The 20,653-nt window shown below is 33.5% G+C and overlaps 1 protein-coding gene across 4 annotated transcripts in view; it reads left to right on the top strand.

The window, feature by feature from the left end:
* Positions 1 to 9,693, top strand: part of LOC105485513 (cell adhesion molecule 2) — a 1,093,059-nt gene extending 1,083,366 nt beyond the window's left edge. For all 4 annotated transcript variants that reach the window (XM_071089496.1, XM_011747894.3, XM_071089504.1 and 1 more), the window contains 2 exons: positions 3,120 to 3,245; positions 4,182 to 9,693. In XM_071089496.1, the coding sequence (XP_070945597.1) occupies positions 3,120 to 3,245; positions 4,182 to 4,300 (245 nt within the window). In that variant the 3' untranslated portion in view covers positions 4,301 to 9,693. The remainder of the gene's footprint in view (positions 1 to 3,119; positions 3,246 to 4,181) is intronic.
* The last annotated feature ends 10,960 nt before the right edge of the window (positions 9,694 to 20,653 follow it).

Below are 20,653 nucleotides of genomic sequence, written 5' to 3'. Positions count from 1 at the left end.
ATTGCATAGACAGGCATTTCAAAATTAATGAATTAAAATAGCAGAAAATGTTTAGACATTATTATGTTAACCTGTAATTTCATTAATCCAAAACATTTAAATCTGGATGTTACTTTTCCACATTAGAATGGCAAAATTTTTTAAAATTGTATTTTGATGTAATACAATATGGAGAAAAGAATCCCTCAGGTACTGTTGATGGGAGAGGGGGGTGAATTTGCACAATTTTTCGGCAATGTACATTGACAATATTTATCAAAAGCCTTTACAAAATATTTATACCATTGATCCAGAAATACTTTTTAGAATTCACCTTCAGCAAAAAAGACAGGTGCAGAGATACATGAACAAAAATGATTTCTAAGTTCTCTAAAAGAGTACCCATTTCTGAAAGGTACTCAGCAAATATAATGGATATGATTTATGACCGTATATGAAAACTTGAGCAAGAGGTGGATTTTTAAACTGATTCCAAAGTATATCGCAAGTAATATGAATAGTGAATTCAGAAATATGACAGGTTTATTTTTTCCTCATTTTTGGAGATTCATGGGCAATGATAGAAATGTAGGGAAATACAAGAAATAGATATTAGAGAGCTAAAATTAACTGTCATAACTTTAATTTTAATGATTAATGTTTTTGAAGTAAAGCTTCCCTGCCTCCCATACCCTCGCAATAAGCATTTCAAAGGTGTATCATTAGGCTGGATGCAGTGGCTCACACCTGTAATCCCAGCACTTTGGGAGGCCAAGGTGGGTGGATTTCTTGAGGTCAGGAGTTCGAGACTAGCCTGACCAACATGGTGAAACCCTGTCTCTACTAAAAACAAATACAAAAATTAGCTGAGGCTAATTAGCTATGGTAGTGGGTACCTGTAATCCCAGCTACTTGGAAAGCTGAGGCAGTAGAATCTCTTGTACCTGGGAGGTGGAGGTTGCAGTGAGCTGAGATCATGCCACTCACTGAACTCCAGTCTGGGCAAAATATAAAACAAAACAAAACATAGTGTGTATTGTTAATTGGGCTTTTTTTTTTTTTCCCAGAGATTTAGTGACAAATAGCTTTACTTACTTCTTTGACTCTCTTATCTTCAACTTTCATCTCCTGAGGTCACCCAGGAGGGGCTTACGTGTGTGAGGATTTTTTATTGGCTGAGCCTTCATTTAGTTGTCTAGAATACAAATCACTTTGTTTAATCAACTGTAAGAGAGACCGGAAAACGCCTAGTTCTAATAACTGAAAGCAAAGAAAATGTTTATCAGCTAGAAATCTCGGCCCCAATATACCATTCTGATCACCAAATATTTTTTCACCTCGTGTCCTTTACACACACCACTACCACATCCCATCTAAAGAAACAAACGAAAGTTCCATCAAACCAAGGTGTCCCACTCAAAGCTCAAGATCTTCAGATATGCACAATTCTCTTCATCATATCTGCTGAAAAGAAGACAAGTTATTAATGCTCCTCTCCATCCCATACACAGTACACATGATAGAGGAGAAGCACTCCTTGATAATATATACTCCCATTTGGAATTAAAGGAAGAATGGTATACACAGGGGAATCAGGGATCTGTAGCAATTATAAAAACATGCCAGGCTGGCGTGACAAGGCCCCTCTGTCTTGGAAAGGGTTGTTGTTCCCTAAAGAACCCGGATTCTCCTCTATTCATTCTTTTTTGCTTTCCCAAATTCTACCTTCTGTTGAGTTCAACCTAGTTAGTCATAGTCCATGACTCTATTTGAAGTAGATGTTGGGGAGTATGTCCTCCATTAGGATACACAGCTTTTATAGTCCACTTTTTGCATTTAGCAAGTTCAGGTGTCTAGAGGTTGTTTGAAGTTTCAAACAGTCAGACTATTTTTTCTTTCTGTCTAGACATATGATCCTTTGACACAGAGTTACATTAAAAATACAGAAGACTCACAATCTATTTGTCAGATTAATGTTCCTATAATCCAGCCCTAGTTTTTGAAGGCATTCTTGCCAAGCCTAATTTATTTCCTTACTTTCACTCTCTCTTAAATCCATCTGTAAATTATAAATAGCTATCCGGAGGCTATCTGCAACAATGAACCTGGGAAAGCAGGAAGTACACTCAATCTGATCTTTGTCATAGGGCTGAGTCTTAGTGGATTTTATTGCCCAGGTCTTTACTCAGTTTTATCCCTCATTATGTGATTTCTATGAAGAGCTAATTTTCCAAATTTTTGAGTGCCCAAATGTCTGGATATTCTTTTGGCCTTTTCATTTCTTCTTGAAAACTGGCCATCCTTTTCTGGGCTGATCTCTTGCCTGGGAAATCCTATTGAAGGCAGAATATAAAAGTATATTATTAATTTGTCTCTTTCCAATCACTTCCTGTAGAATCACAAGTTCCACCGGCATTTAAATCTTGATGCTGAGTATTAATATTCCCCTTTCTATCAACAGCATTTAACAGAGTCCCAACCCCTGCTTTCCTGCCAAAATACATTCCTCCCTTTGATCAACTACAGTGTTTTCTCCAATATCACTTCCTATCTGACTGTTCTCTCCTTTTCAGTCTGCAAAACTGAAAGTTATTCCTCTTCCTGAATTTTAAATATGGAAGTTCCCAGTGGTCAGTTCTCAGACCTCTTCTTTTCCCCATCTAGACACCCATGGGTGAATTAGTCAATTTCCATAGCTTTAAATAATATTTATATAATGATAAATCTCAAATATCATTTTTGGCCTTAGGCTTTCTCATGACATTATTTTAACTAAATAACAATATAGTTGTGTTAGTCACACCAAAGAAATATACAGGCATACACACACATATTTTCAGATGGAGGTGAGGAGGAAGGAATGGCCTATAACTATACAAAATGATGTATGTATATTTGCTTATCCAATCTTTTCCTTAAAATGTAAGCTCAAAGGCAATAGTGATTGATGTATCAAATATTATATCCCCAGATAACTTGTATATTATAGTATTTGTTCACAGGATGATTGGTATAACACACATTAATGTATTATTTAATAAAAATTGTGTTAATTTTCAAAACCATTCATTCTAATGCAGTTATGTATTCTATGACTAAATAACACATGAACTGGAACAATATTTTCCTCTCTTTTCCAGATCCTAATGCTTTGGCTGGCCAGAATGGCCCTGACCATGCTCTCATAGGAGGAATAGTGGCTGTAGTTGTATTTGTCACGCTGTGTTCTATCTTTCTGCTTGGTCGATACCTGGCGAGGCATAAAGGTAGGTTATATTCAGTCAGAGTATTCAACGTTGGCAAAATATTCTAGACTAACTTCATTATAAAATATGACATCAGTGCATATATGTTTCTGTACATGTGTGTACAATAGGGAGATAGAGATAAATGCTAAATTATTTCAGTGAATTCTTCATTATTTTACTTAAATTTAAAGTTGAATTGGCTTAACAAAATAGTGTTTAGCCAACGGCTAGATGTCATTGAGTAAGCCACTGGCTCAGAAAAATAGAAAAAAAGAGAAGAAAGTTTGTAATTTATGTCTAGAACTGAAATCCAACTATAACTATTTGGTTGATGTTTCTGTTTGTCAATTTGTGAACATCTGTGTAGCCATATTTAGTGAGGAAAATATATATTGTGCAATGGGCCAGGTACCACTTTATTAATATAACCTACTTTTAAAGAAGTTTACCAAAATAAACAGTGACAAGTTTAACATGACCATTTTTAAGATCTTAACAAAATGTAGTCCCAGCTACTCGGGAGGCTGAGGCAGGAGAATGGCGGGAACCCGGGAGGCGGAGCTTGCAGTGAGCCGAGATCACGCCACTCACTCCAGTCTGGGCGACAGAGCGAGACTCCGTCTCAAAAAAAAAAAAAAAAAAAAAAAAGATCTTAACAAAAGACCCTGATTGCTACAGCTATAAGGTTCACATTGATTTTATCCATCATTAAAGAAGTCACAATTACTTATTACCCATTCCAGTTTGGCCCTTGCCTGTAGTAAATCAAGCCGCAACTTCACCTGCAGGATACCTGAAAACTGAAAGGAAACAGTGCAACCTTAGGAGAGTCAATTGGGTAGCATATTAGGTCTCAAAAATCTGGCAAAAGTTTCTTCCTAGATAATGTCGCTTTAATGCTGAATATTTTACCAGTCTCACAGAGCTAATATATTTTTCTTCCAATATATACAGGAACGTATTTAACAAATGAAGCTAAAGGAGCTGAAGATGCACCAGACGCTGATACAGCCATTATCAATGCTGAAGGCAGCCAAGTCAATGCTGAAGAGAAAAAAGAGTATTTCATTTAAGATGCAGGCCAAGATTCTGAGTTTTACTACCAGGCTGACTGCTGGAGAAAACTGGCTATCATCTTTCAGAATTCATTTCTACCATCGTCTGCTACCCTTATTAACTCCCATACTGTACTGCTATCAGTAGCCAGTGCATACCAACAATCAGCTGTTGAAAGCATCATTCTTTAATTACTGTACCATCCATAATGCAGGACATTTCTTACTGCCTAAATTTCACACCATTGCTCTTTTAACATACAGTGCTTGAATATACAGCCTTAACAATGTTAATCATCTCCTTGGATCATGATACTGAGTGGTTTTTATACATTAAAAAATGTGTGCAGAGTTTTTTTCCCCCCATTTCTTCCCCTTTAAGTCATAGACCTTATTAGTTTACCATTGGACGGCTTTCACAAGTAACAGGATTAGAGAAGGACCTAATGTACTTATGATTAATTGAAGGTTAGAGGTTTACAATTACTGTTTTCTACATGTCTGTCTTCAAAGACAACATGTTTTGGAAACATATGTCCTAGAAAACATAAAATTAAAAAAAAAACACTATAGTGTAGTTTTTGGAATGTTGGAGATTATACTGGTAAAGCTGTATCGATTTGCTATTGAAATATAGTATTTGATACAGGAGCCATGTGTACGAATTGCAATCATGACATGATATCTTCTATAATTATATAGATCTTACTATTAGGAGATTGTAGCTTCATTTACCAATAAATTATTCCAAATGATTTACTGCTTTTGGAATCACAAAGATTTCATTCATTTCTCTAATTTGATTCTATAATTTATTTGCTTCATAAAGATTCACCTGCCTAAACAATATTGAAGTGTCCATAGGGCACAATTTTGAGACATTTTAGTATCTGTATATAGTGCATATAATAAATCCAATTAAACATTATTTGATACATATTTAACTTTTTTGGCTGTATGTAATTCAGTCATAAGTAAGCATTTTCTAACGTCCATTATATCCCTTTAGATATTACTTAAACCAATATTATAAGTAGATAACATGTATTAGTATTTTTGTCTGTATGTCCTAGCACTGTTCAACAACAAATTTTTCTAGTTCTTGTTAATTTTTTTTGTTATACAATGGAAGCACAATGTTATAAGGAAAGGTAATTTTAAGCTAACAACCAGTGCACAGCCTCAGGTTTTAAATTACAACCACAGTTGAATAATAACCTAAAAATAAATTTTAGTTTGCTAAAACTTTACAAATTTTCATTTTGCAGTTCCAGAGCTGCTTACCTATGTTGGTTTGCCAAAAAGAAGTGTTTAAGATATGTTTTCTGTATAAATGAACTAATTCTTTATATTAAATTCCTGTCTATGCATTTTGTGAGGTACAAACTGATGAAACAGTGAGTGATAGAGAATTTCTGCCATGCTTTTAACTCCAAAGTGAAAGTCTCTTTCTCTGGATTATTTTAAAATTTTGGTGTATTTAACCATTAAGAAATGCTGTATTCTTAAATATGACACAGTCAATCTAAAGTCTTATTATTTCTTCTAGTAAAATAAAATATTGTTAGATTAGTTCTCATTAAATTTATTATATGCTAAAGAATAAAACTCCAGTTAGATTTCAAAAAAATCCAATTTACAAGCATTGCACCTTTAAGAAGAAAACAAATATGACAATATGGTAGCTATACTTGTGATGTCTGACGCATGATGGCCTATGGTTTTAAAAATAGTATTGTGGAATATATTTTTGGGGAATAAGAATGGTTGAGTGCAACATCATGTATTAATATCAAATGAAAGACAAGGGTGCTGTATCTTAGAGTATTTATCAGTAAAGTATAAATCTTTTAAGGAAAATGTTAGAATTTTCAAGTTTTTTTTTGATTGTTGAAGCATTTATCTTGTTGATTTCTTATAAAAGAAAAAGGACGATGTCAGTCAAACAGCACTTTTTCAGAATATACAGAACATAAATAATATGATGTGGTTGAGTGTTAACATAATAAATCATATACAGTATGACATTTTAAGGAAATAAGTCTGCATTGATGTGATTGCATGCTTGTTTTTACAGTTCACTCCATACCATCTGTGGAAAAATGCAATAATATGTTAATATACTATGGTAGTTTGAGAGAATCAGGTAGGTGCTACTAGACACATTGAAACTAGACTAGGTTTATAAACTGTTCATATCTTTCAATGCATAATCTTTAGAAAGACTCCACAAAGCAAAATTCATCCTGTTAGTACAAAATGGAAAGGTTCTTATTACAGAAGTAAGTTGTACAAACTGCATCATCAATTACTATTTAAAGCCTAATTTCAGGATGCACTTACGAAATTGCCACTCTTCATCGATGCTGTATTTACATCCTTCTTCATTTCATCTATATTCTACTTGGCTCCAACAACTAAATTGTTGCCTAAATAACTCAGTCATTATTTATAGCACTGTAAAATTAGAAATTCAAAATTGGTTGCATTTCAAGATTTTTGACTCTTTTAACCCTTCAGAGTAATATAAAATCTCATTAGAACTCTTATAAATCCAGTTAGCTAAAACAACTAGATTACTATACTAGTTATAAACACTGGTATATTATAATTTGTGGGATCTAATCAAATATTTGCCTGTTAAATATAGTTTGATTTAAATTAGATATGTTCTGAACTGGAGAAAATAATAGCAATGAAGTTATATTTTCATACCTTTAAAAATTATTTAATTTTCAACCAAACAAAAAATAAATTGTAAAAATTCTGCCCATTTCTATTCCAACAAGTCAGAAAATAATGACATAGTATTTCGAAATGAGAATGATGTCAATTGCATTGTCTGGAACGTGCACATTGTGTGCACGTAGAGTCAATTTCTGTCTCTTCTAAGTGAGTACAGTAGGTAGGGAACTCAATGGAAGCAATGTGCACACACACACACCCTTAGTAGAATATGGAGCATTATTCTTTACCAAAAGTAGCTATTCTCTGCCAGTGTACTGTTTACAGTGTAAATTGGTTGTCCTCCATCAAAATCAAGTCTAAGCAGCATTTTTCTTTCTTTCTTTTTTTTTTCTTCAATTTTTGCGTGTTCTAGATAGGATTATTATCAAAATTAGGAGGAAAAAGAAATGTTTGTGACAGAGCGCATGAGCAGAGTATTGATGGTGTGCATGTTCGTGTGTGTGTATATGTGTGTGTATAAGAGAGAAAGAAAAATAGAAAAGAGAGAGAAATTTCAACTTGTTTTCTTTTACCAGAGAATCCAAGAAGCAGTTTAAGGAACCTGATATTGGAGTTTAATCTAGAAACTGGATGATCTCATATTGATTCAAGATGCTTAATCTTTCATTGAAACCCCACAATTAAAATAACAAATAGAGAAAGAAAACTAACTTTCCCAAATATGGCAAAGAAACTAACACCTCATTTATTTTTATTTCTTTGTAAAAATATAAATATCTCAATCAAAAGTACAAGCTCATTTGTAATTATGTACTCATGATTGTAACAGCATTGAGATTCCATATAGGCACATGTATAGCAGCTGTTTGACAGTGATGGCTCTTCCATGTAACATAGCAGTTATCGTGTAATTTAGTGCCACTTATTGCAAAGTGTTACCAAGGGGAACATTTCAAATGCTTTTTGTTTTTCTTTGGACATGAAGATAATTTAGTGGACAACAAATATGAAATTTTACATTATGCTTTTTAATTGTGGAGAAAACGCAAAACCTCATGTTTTACCGCAACTTTCCCATGATATTGCTAATTACTTAGAGTCGCTCAAATTGCCCAATATTATTTCCCTTTGCAAATGCTAATTTCTGATAAAACAATACAAAACAAAAAATAACCAGTAATCACAGCCGAATAAATGAAACACCTAATGAGAATTACTGTTGAGTAATGCTTTTTATTAAGTGGCACAAAGTACACACTAAAAACTATGCAAAATATAGGTAACTACAGTGTACGTACATGTAAGTATCTTGTACTTGCTGTGTATGGATGTTGGAAACCCATGTAATTATAATATGCATTTTGAATATTGGGAAAGAGGAAATCTTAGTGTAGATAATAGAATTTGTTTTGAAATATACACTGGCAATATTGAAATATACTCAGTGCAATATCTGCAGTTCTATTGCTGGATACTTAATGCAAAGGGATTTTAAAGAATTCTTCAACAAGATCCAAGAGGTTGCTAATCTTCACCTCTCACACACTAAAGCATTCATTAAAATACAACTAATTCAAGGACAAGTTAAGTTTTTCTTATTAATGTGACACAGTAACATTTTTATTTGGATTAGTTTTTAGTGTTATTGCAGAGAAAGAAATAACCTGAGTTTTAAATTTCGATTCATATCTCATTGAATTGGGAATTCTTCAGTTTTGTTTGAAATATGTGCATGTTTTCATAGATTGTAGTACTTTTATTATAAGTACAAATGTAGTCAATGAAAGAACATAAGGTACTTTTAATAGTTAGTCACTGTATCTTAATGGGAATTTTTAAATATCTTTTTTTTTCTATTCATTTTTTCCCTTTCTCTATTCTACCCCTGAACAAGCCCTTTGCACTCATACCCTTCCAAAGGCAATGGATTGAAAGTAGCAAGATAATAAAGAGAGTTAAAGGGGACAACATATAAGAATGGGTTCTAAAATCATCAGCATTTTTATGTATTGAGATTATTAATACTGAATGCAATAGTTATTGGACATAGCTGGTAAGTTCTCTGCCATGCATACTTACAATAATCCTTCTACCTCTCACTTTTAACATGGGCTATGATACTTCAATATAAATAGAGGAAATAATTATTTACCAGATATCCCAGGAAGCATTCTTACGGAACTATTATAACAGTGCACTCCCCACCCCCTGGGAAATCTCAAAAGCCAAGTTCTTCAGTGTATTCTGTGGTGTATGAATCTGCATTTGTTTTTCCTTTTCTATCATTAGCTTTTCCTAAAGGCAAAATATTATAACTTTATAAGAATAGTCCTTCTCATGCCTATTAAATATTTCAATGTTAATATAATTGTATTGATTTTTAAAAATAATTAAAATGGCAACACTTTGCGATCCAATCTGATATTTAATTTTTAAAATGTAACAATTTCTTATAAATTCATGGTGTGTTTTAAGTAAAAATCATGTATATGAATTATTTTACCAAGTAGTATTATCTGTATGAGACCAATTTAAGTATTTTAAAAATTTCTCCTTATTAATAAATAATCCTCATATAATGCACAGTATTGCCACAAATGCCCACTTCATTTTGTCTGCATAGACATATTAAGAATTTTGCAATGATGTAATTTAATTATCCTAACAGAAATGACAGACTCTTCTGTAGGAAAAAATAAAAACATGAATATCTCAAATTACAATGGTGAATCTCTAAAATATGCTTAAAGTAAGATGTTTCTATGTTATGTGGTTATGTTATCAATAATATTTGGTTGATCTTCACATATTTTGTATGCATATATATATCAAGAAGTGATATATATATATCTTGATATATATATCTTGATACATATATATACACAAACACACACATATATATATATCAAGAAATGTATGATTATTTTGGAGAGAATGGGCCCAAATGTGAAAGAGATGTAAAAAACAAAAAACAAAAAAAAACAAAAAAAAAAACCACTATTTTCCCCTACGAAACATACTGTATATTTCGAAAGAAGAAAAGTTAAAAGATATTTGAAGATTGCAGGGGCAAAACAAAAACCTACCAGGGCTCAGCACTTAAGCACTTTTCCACATCCAGGGTCAAAGCAGCAGTGACCACATGGACTTTTAAGTGCGGTATGAAATGCAACATTACACTTACAAACAGTACTGTCAAACCTCAAATGCTTTATTTCTTCAGATGCTTTTTCGTGTACATGATACTAGTAGACACTTTTCTCTTTATATTTACTGATAGTGAAAGTCATACGCAATAAAATATTGATGTTTGAAGGCAGTGGTCACCAATTGGTTAAAAAAAAACGATGAAATGTAAACTGAATTGTTATATCTCTATCCTTTTTGCTTTTCTCTGTGTTTTTAATGTATTGAATAAATCTCATAAATAGAAAGAACAAAAATCTAGAAATTTTTCAAAGCTAGTACTCTTTCTCCTTATAAATGTATACAATTTTAATCTTTTTTCAAATTTATTTAACTGTACCTACTGTACTTATTGTAGATTCTATGATGCAGTCAAGTCATAACCCAAGGATTTATGAATTTGAGATTACTGACCTGTTTTCTTCATATTGCATTCACATCAATATTCGTGAATTTGTTGTTTAGCTTTTCATTCAACCAAAAAATACTCCCTCAAGAAAGCTCCATTTTTATCATAAACATTTCAACACAAACAACATTAGAACAAGTCTGCCATGCTAAAAATAATTTAAAGACTTATCTCTGAAAATGGTATCCAGAAACGCAGGTGTTCCCAGTAATGCAGCTTCAAAAATAAAATGTGCTATTTATGACATGAAATTCATAACTTTTGGAAGGGTATATTTATGACAGCATAAAAAATAAATTCTGTGCTATAAAGAAGATCCAACAAAATTAACCATATAAGCACAGAAAATGGAGAAACATAGTTACTGAATCTACTCTTGTCATTAACATTTTCAAAAAACAAAATGCATATTGTAATATTAGGTACATGACACTTGCATGTTGATATGCCTATATACTTACAAAGTATTCAATGTGTACTTAGCGGCGTTTAAAGTATGTCATGTACAACTCTTATAAACATTTTTACAGGGTTCCCATTTGCACTTCATTTTTCAGTATAGTCTTGTCAGAAAAAAAATTGTCCGATAAATATGGAAAAATAAAATTTGAATTTTAGTTATCTGTTGGACATTACTGAATTGTCTATTCATTTAGTACATTTCTTAACCTTGAAAACAGACATTGAAAGATGGAACTTTCTTTTTTCCAGGGACAGGTCATTAAAATGATGGTACAAAACATTCTTTACGCCAAAAACATTATTTGGAATACCTTTTATTCAACTGCATACATTATCCATCCATTTTAGTTTTCCTCGATGACGCCCATTTTACTTGTAAATTTCTAAATGGAGGTTTTAAAAATTAAGCATCAGTAAAATAAATGTTATCTAATTTGTACAACATTTAATCAATATTCCTTGGAATATATGAACCTTGTAATACGATGACTAAGGGTTAAAAAAAAATGTTGCTGACTTAGGGAAATTTGCTTGAGATTGCCAAAATTTTGAAACTCTGTAAAGGTAATTTTACATTCACTTACGTGTGTTTACTAATGTTGAGTAGGAACAGAAGCAAAAATACCTAAACCTATTTTTTTTAACCTTCACACTCTAACCAGTATTATATATTTCAGCTACCTAAGATAATGCAATTAATCATATATCCAACCTAAGCTTCTGCCAATAAGGATTTCAGATAAGCTTTTAAATTTATGGAGGATTTTCTTTGTGTCTTTGGAAGTTCACTTACCATAAAGTATTTTATAGTCTACTTTAAATAACAGATTTTGTTATACAGGGTAAGCCAAAGGCTGTACAAGACTTAGTGTCATTGGGTCTCATATTTGTGTTAGACCATGAAATATTCCATTAAAATTTATCTGTAAATACAAGGAAAGATTTTGTATCTGGTTTATTTTATTAAATAACATTTTATTTTGTTTTTAATTCACATTTTTTCATTTAATATTAAAAAATGCCCTGCATTACAAGTTAGGAAATTTGACACTGTATCGAAGATCAGATTCAGCACATCTGAAAGAAAATAGTGATATTTGAAGTAAAACATGCATCCACGTGTCCTTTTTTTTTTTTTTTAAATTACCCCAAATGCCCACTGTTAGCAGTTTTTCAACTATGTACAAATATGGAACCCATGCTTCGTAGGTAAATCAACTCTGTTTTCATAATGGCAATACTTACTTTGGTCAAATAATGTATAGAATTGAAGGCACACTAGAAATTCTGGTTCATGCAATTCAATAAAGGATATTAAGTCTAAGTGTTATTAATAATTGGGTTTTGATGCCTATGAAGGCCCTTCATGATATGACAATTCCAGGATAATGCTAATATGTAACAGTTTACACATTTAAACTAAGAGGTTCAAGGAACTGTACAGTTTTTTAAAAATTTCAAACCATACTTTATCTGTTTTGTAAAATTTAAGAATTTTTATCCTCTAGTATTTTGAAACCTAGAAAACATAGAAATGCACAGAGAAAAGATTAAAGGAGAAAAGCAGTTTCTCAGTTTCATTTCAAATACCAGTTAGACTGCTCTGTGTTACATGTAATTTAATCAACACATAACTATAGGCTTAGGTGAGGGTTAGGCTTAAGTTTAGGAAAAAAAATACAAAAACTATTGAACACCTATGTTGTCATCAGTCCACCTCATGAACTTCAGCAAGAACCTGAATGCAGTATTTTGTGCCGATACCTTCATAACTTAGTTCTGTAATATAATTAAATTATTCTTCCAAGAATTGTTGTTTTCTTCAAATTTAAGTATTCCTATGCTGAACGGAGGAATGGGGAAATTCAGTGCTTTTAAAAAAAATTATAATTATACATCTTATGATTTAAGCAAACAAAAAAATTACAAATGAATGAGCTATCTTTCAACTACTGTTTATTATCTGAAGTTTGATATTTTGCTACGTTGATTAGAAAAGGTCTGACTAATAAACAAATAGTTTACTGCGCTAGAATATATAGAAAAATCACCTTTTTTTTTTGAGACCGAGTTTCATTTTGTTGCCCCTCAGCCACCTGGGTTCAAGCGATTCTCATGCCCCAGCCTCCTCAGTAACTGGCATTACAGGCATGCGTGCCCATGCCCCAGTACCTTTTTGTACTTTTAATAGAGACGGGATTTCACTATATTGGCAGGCTAGTCTCGAACTCTAGGCCTCAAGTGATCCACCTCAGCCTCCCAAAACGCTGGGATTACAGCTATGAGTCACTGCACCCGGCAAAATCACCTTCTGAAGACTGGCCCAAACAATGACTAGAATGGGTACCTTACTGAGAGTCCTAAAAACACATGCCTTGCACATTCTACCAAAACATTCATTCATTTTGTCTTTACTGATCAAAATCCTTATACAGATAGAGGACACATATGATACGAACATATGGGACATTTTAGAAATACATTGTAGTATAGATGGGAGTTAGTATACAATAATAATGTAATCTAGGCACTTTTAAACTAATGAAGTATTTCTGGAAAATATCATATCCTTGGAATACTGCAACTATTTACTTTAAAATTTAAAAGCATTCTACTAAGTTATGTTTCAGAAATTTGTCTTTTTAATTCCGAATTAAAAGAATATCAGGAAGTGAAAATTTGTTCAATATATTGGGGGATCAAAAAAGAATTGGAAAATTCCTAAGGTAAGTTTTGTGTATTGGGCAATTTTGCCAAAGAATGGAACACATTCCAATATCCTGCCAGAGATCAGAGAAGCTTTAGGGACTGTATTCTCAGAGAGTCAACAGTCCACAAACTCGGATGACTCCGTGACAGGAGGATTTAGGATCTAATGACTCCAATTGTTTTTTTACCATATACTCTAACATTACATACTTATTTGCTTAAAAAAGTAACTTTTCAAAACTAGATTTGTTCCCATGAAAATATAAACCCATCAACCTTGTACTTCTTGATATGAATTATTCACTCACCTACTTCAGGCTATCTTCTGCTCCTAAGCACTGAATAACATACGTATTGCCTCATACAACCCTGAAGTTCCTTCTATGGCCTGTAGGAAACCTACAAGTTATTGGCATTTAAAATCACATTTTGATTACTGTTTTTTTCTGCTAATCTGGTAGAATCATAAAATAATTTGACATAAACACAGTACTTTGCTTGGAATTTGGGTCATGTTTTAAGTCTAACCATGAACCCTACGCTAAGAAGTTCCCACCATGGCCTTGTACCAAAAATCACGTTTCCCATTTCTAGAAACACTCCTCATTCGTGTTTGTCCTTCTTTCACCTACGTGTGGTCTTGGCGTTAAGGTGTTGGAGTATTCCCACTATGTGATTCTCTACTTCTCCCAAATAACTTTTGCCTTCCCGGAGACAGAAACAAAATGCCGTGTTTCCAATAAAAGACAATTTTGAATACATCTTTGAAACTCTCATCACATTTTACAAAAAAGAAAATTCAGGCCAAAGGTCACATGGCTATTTAGAGGAAGACACATATTTAGGATATAAATCTAACCACTAAACTAAATTGCCCTTATATTACGTAATTTTTTGTCACTGGGAATATATAGTTGGATTTTTCCCTTTAATATTATTTGTAGAGCATTATTAGCATCTGTCAATGGCATAATTAATCTTTATTACAGGGATCTTAGAGTCACCATTGTCAAAATTTGTAAGATTCTGAGCTTCTCTTAGTGTTCTCAGAAGTCAATTATTGAAATAAAATTGAGATATAAATTCCATTTAGTGAGTTAGGTGACGGTAGATAGGAACTGAATTAGAAATTCATTTTTTTAAAAAATGAGGGTGTATAGAGGAGAAACAGACAGTTTTGAAACAAGGTAATTTATTGAGTAGAACTGAAAAACCTTCTAGTAAAGCAGTCTTTGGATGCTCCAGGGAAGTGTAAGCATGTTAGGGAGGGCATGGTAAAAATAAGCGCACTTTCCCAATTTATTGTACAAATTGATCTGGAGCTTTGGAGGTGAAGCCACTGAAATGCCACTAGGAATAATCTTGTAGCATGCTACCATTGGTGGTCAAATCCATTACTAGCAAACTGAAGGAATAATCACACTTGGACAAATCTATAAACTTGAATCGGTCACACTTTTTCAAATGTGTAAAGAGGAAGTCATTTAAATCCAAATATATACAGCTCATGGCTGGCTTATACTGATGATCTTGGGCAGTCCTGTTTCTTACATAGAATGACTTGTTGGTTGAGGCTGTAATCTTACACTTACCATGATGCCTGACTTAACATGTAAATAACCAGTGGAGCGACACAGGACCCTGAACTCCCAGTGGGACCTCATACCTGGGGCTTGATGCTCTCCAGTGGCCATCTTGAAGTGCTTAAAAATTGTATCTTTGAGTTGGTTTTGTAAGCGAGGTCTGATGGGACAACAGAGCATGTGCTGGAAGCGTCTGCTCACGTGTGGTTCTGCCTCTCACCAATTTCCCACCCAGAATAAGTTCTTAGTGACCCTCTTCTCCATTCATACCCAAAGACCACTGTAGCCCAAAGCACTCAGCAGAGGTATAGGGAAATTTAGATCAGGATGTGCTTGCCCCAAGTGTGGATTTGCAGGGCATGCCTGTGATGGTCTGTACAAACTGAGTATCCCTGTGCCCAGGACAGTTCAACATTAAATAGCATACATTTACCATGCAAGAAAGAAAATAAATACCATGTGAGAAAAGGTTTTTTTTCTGATCTTTGAACAGAGAGTGTCACATTTTCATTTGGCACTGGGTCTACCTAGAAAATTATGTAGCTGGCCCTGCTTGCCATTGGAACAATGTAGCAACAATCTATTGTTTTCAAAATCTTTAGACTAACAATTGAATATCTTAGACACCTTAATTTAATTGGTGTAGAGTAGCATATGGAATGCTAGTTTATTCTCTTTTTTTAGTTAAACATGTTGTAAATCTTTCCTTTTATTATTTCTGAAGAGACACACAGGTTATATTATGGTTCAAGATCCTAAGTCCAAAGTTACTAAGGAAATTAAGATGCTCATTTTCTCTATGTTCTAACCTCTGTGAACAATAAAACAACTACAGAAATGAAAGATGGTAACATTCCTTTGAAAACAATCCAAATGACATACATTTAAGAAAATGGCCAACTACTGTTTTATGTACCTCAGAAAAGGGACTCTGATAATCATTTCAGTTAATTCCTTAAGGACATCAGTTTAATGTATTATAGTGTGGAGGTGGGGGTGCTGAGGTGAAGTCAACAATATAGCATAAAATGAATAGAGTAATAAATTTACAAATAAACAGTAAAAAGTGATTTATTTTCTCTTGATGATTAAATTGAGAAGCAAGTGGAAATTTATTTTGACTCCAAATCATAGTCTTTGTGTTCCTATGAGATTCTCAACAATGAATAATTGAAACTATTATCACTGATTTTGTTGAAATGCAAATAGAATTTCACTAATTCCCACAGTTAAAACACTTCAATACTTCTCACTACTGATTGAATTATATATACACATGAATATGTAAAATTTAATCCTGCCTTTCAATCCAATTTAGACATATCATTTCCTTTACTTTCACCCTAGTGTCTAGTTTTCTTAAAAATCTTGCATTCTGCGAATCCTTCGTGTTTCTTCACTTTTTTGTTTATTCATTCAAGAATTTATAATTGCTAGATATCAAGTCAGTCCTGTGATCTGGAGGTACAGTATTGAGTAAATAGGACACTACCCTTCTTTTACAGAATATATACTCTAGGGAAGGAAACAGATGTTAGCCAAATATTCTCAAAAGTTAATACATAATTACCAGTTCTAATTAATGTAATGGACATATATAAAATAGTGTAAAGGATGAAAATAAAAAGCCTCCCTTGTGTGTGTGACATGGTCTGAGGAGGAAGTGCTCGAACTGGTATTAGAATAAATCAGTAGGTGTTAACCAGGTAAACACAGGAGGAAAACACAATCAACACAGAGGAAGCAACAAATGTTAGGGTTGAGGCTTGTTCTGAAAAACAGAAAGGATGCCAGAGCAGAACTACTTGGTCTTTTATCTTACATATCTATCTCATGTCACCATTTCTTACATAATCAGCATTAAGTGTTTATTCACTGAAAACTATAAGCAATGCCCTGTATTGTGGAATATGAGTAAACTATGTAAAAGAAACTATTGACAGGGTCCACTCCTAAAAACAGAAATCACCCTGAATTTTTTAAGTGTTAGTTATCCAGGTGAGAAAGCAAACGTGGGTGGTTTACCAGAGATTAGCACCATTAGGAAACTGCTATCACTCTCTGGCTGGAAAGAGGAAGAGCCCAGAGGCCCTCAGAGCTTGTTCACTTAGCGCACCTAGTGTCTAGTACTAAGCTCAACTTTTATGTATATGTGTGTGTGTGTGTGTGTGTGTATAAACATATATACATAAACATGTATATATTAGTTTCTTTTACATATGCCTATATACGTATATATAAAAACTCTCGTGGTAACAAAGAGGAGAAAGCAGAAGGGAAAGATCCATTCATTTAACTTGTTTAACACACATTTATGGAGCAGCAGCCTTTTGCTACACTCAGTACTTGACACTGGATATGTCAAGTGAACAAAATCCAGTTTCTGCTTTCAGGAGGCCAATGAAAGAGAAAATGTAAACAAGCAACCCCAGTTTACAATACTAAGGTGTATATTCGGGTTAAGTTTAGTATGAAATGATAATCACACAGCATCTTGAGAAAACAAGGTACTGTGACATGGAGACAGAGAACAAGAGAGTGAGTAGGAGTTCTCCAGGTGAAGAGAGGATTAAGAAGCAGGCGAACATTCCAGGTAGATTGTACAGCATATTGAAGGACAGGGACAAAGCATAAAGAAGATAATGGAGATTTGGGTTTACTGTTTTCACTAAGAGTGCACTGATTACAAGAAGGATGAAGAGATGAATTCGGAACAGTAAGCAGTGGCTGGATAATGCATTCTTCTCTGAGTCCTATTAAGGATTTTATACTTTGCCCTTAGAAAAATGTTGTGTCACTGAAGTATTTCAAGGGTTTGGAGCAGCAAGGACAATTACTATCACTGTTTTTCCTTTAATGACAGGGTCCTCCACATCTGCTGAGGAATTTCAAGATTTCAGAAGTAAAAGTATTTGAGTTCTCTACAATTTTGTTGCTTTTACCCTAAGCCAAAGCTAGCTCCACCCAAAACACAGATGGAGAAATGTCCCCTCATCAAATTCTGTTTGCTTACTACTCATCAAGATAATTTTGTCTTCAGAATACTAGTTTTCTTCAACCACTTATATTTGCTTAAGTCAATCTTATCCCCTTTTTGTCAAAAAACAAAATCCTTTACAGAGGTTGTCTTTGTTTAAGTCTGAGAGCAAACTTATTAATCCTCAGTATTACTCTGTTCTTTGTTGAAATGGTTAAAAATTCCATAAAGTGCTAATGTATTTACATTTAATAGAGTATGGTAGAGTATAGGGATGTAGCATAAACTGAGATTTCCATTTAAAAGCAGGGATTCTGAATTCCTAAAAATTTAGAAGATGTTCAATAAATATTTGTTGAATGGATGAACTGTCCTTTCAAACTATTTTCTGTATTTCTTAAGGAAGGTGCATTAATTCACTAATTTAACAAGTGTTTATGTCATGCTACGTATATGTCAGAAATGCTTTTAGCACTGATACAATTGTAAATAAAAAGGAAAACAAACCGTGATTTCATAATATTCTTTTATTGGAGGTGAAATGCATAAAAGATAAAGTAAAAATACGTATGTTATCAGATTACAATAAAATCACAGAAAAAATAAAACCGAAAAGTTTGTAGAAGTGTAGGGATTCAATTTGTAATAGGTGGTTCTTAAGGGCTTTACTGAGAAAATAATATTTTGGCAAAGACACAAAGGAGAAGAAAGAGTGAAGTGTGCGGTGTTCTGCGGAGAGATTATTTCAAGCTGAGGGAACAGCAATGCAAAAACCTCAAAAGTAGGAGTATCCCAGTATGCATGAAGAAAATTGATGAGTTACTTGGGAGAAGAATGAAGAGGAAATGGAAATAAGAACAGAGGAGTAATGGAATGAGAGAGGGATTAATTTTTAGAATCTTTCAGGATATTTTCAATACTTGACCTTTTTATAAGTAAAATTAAAATCATAGAATATTTTGAGCAGGTGAAAGGTATACTCTAACATGTTTTAACAGAATCACCCTAGATTCAGTAGTAAGAATAGACTGTGAACAGGGAAAAACAGAAGCAAGGACACTGATGAAAAGATTATTACCATCACTCTGCTCAAACATGATATTGATTTACCAAAGTAATCAAAGACGAGATAGTGTATTAGTCGATTTTGAGTTTCTATTAAGGAGTACCTGAGGCTGGGTAATTTTAATACAAAGAAAAGAATTTTATTTTTGCATTTGTGACCCATTGTCCTGTAGACTATAATAAGCATAGTGATGGCCTCCACTTCTAGTGTGGGCTTCAGGAAGTTTCTGCTCACGGCAGAAGGTGAAGGGGGAGCAGGTGTGGTACATGGTGAGCGAGGAAGCAAGAAAGAGAGAGGGAGGTCCCAGACTTTTTTTAACAATGAGATCTCACATAAATTCATTACAACAGGGAAGGCACCAAGCCATTCATGGGGAATCTACATCCATGACCCAAACACCTCCCGCTAGGCCTCACCTCCAACATTGGGAATCACATTTCAACATGAAACGTGGAAGAGACAAATATCCAAACTATATATCAGATAGCAAGTAGTCAGAGGATATTGGATACATTTTGAAGGAAGAGTTGAGTATTTATTTATAACTCAGGAGAGGGAGGAGGAATTTGGGGGAAAGATAACTTTGATTAGATAAGAAGGATGGGAGCTAATGCTTTTATTTTTTTATGTAAGGGCTTCATTATATTAAAATCTTTTGCTGCTTGAAAGAAACTGTAAAAGAAATAACAAGTGCTACAATTTGGGGAAACTACTTGCAAAACTTTGATAAAGTTCTTTCTTCTTACTTCTCAGTAATAAAAAGACAAACCATACTAAAAATTGACAAAAGATGAACATACTCTTCTCTAGAGAAGATATACAAAAAGTAAATAAGCACATAAAAATGTGCTCAAAATCACCGATCTGGAGAAAAATACAAAATGAAATTACAATGAAATAGTATTATACATCCACCAGATAATATCCCACCCCAAAACAGAAAATATAATGTTGAGAATATAAACAAACTGGAACCCTCACCTATTGCTGGTGGGCCACTTTAGGAAATGATTTGGCAATTTCTTATAAAATTAAGCATGAACTTGTGGTAGGACGCAGGAAACCAAAGGCAAAACTCTACCCTCTCAATTAAAATATATAACTACACAAACATTTATGAATATTTACTGTATTAGTCCATTTTCATGCTGCTAATGAAGACATACCCAAGACTGGGAAGAGAAAGAGCTTTAATTGGACTTACCCTTCCACATGGCTGAGGAGGCCTCAGAATCATGGTGGGAGGTGAATCATTACATGGTGGTGGCAAGAAAAAATGAGGAGGAAGCAA

The sequence above is a fragment of the Macaca nemestrina genome, chromosome 2, assembly GCF_043159975.1.
Source record: "Macaca nemestrina isolate mMacNem1 chromosome 2, mMacNem.hap1, whole genome shotgun sequence".
Classification (NCBI taxonomy): Eukaryota; Metazoa; Chordata; class Mammalia; order Primates; family Cercopithecidae; genus Macaca; species Macaca nemestrina.
Note: the sequence above shows the minus strand (reverse complement) of the source record. Positions and strands in the feature narration are given on the sequence as shown.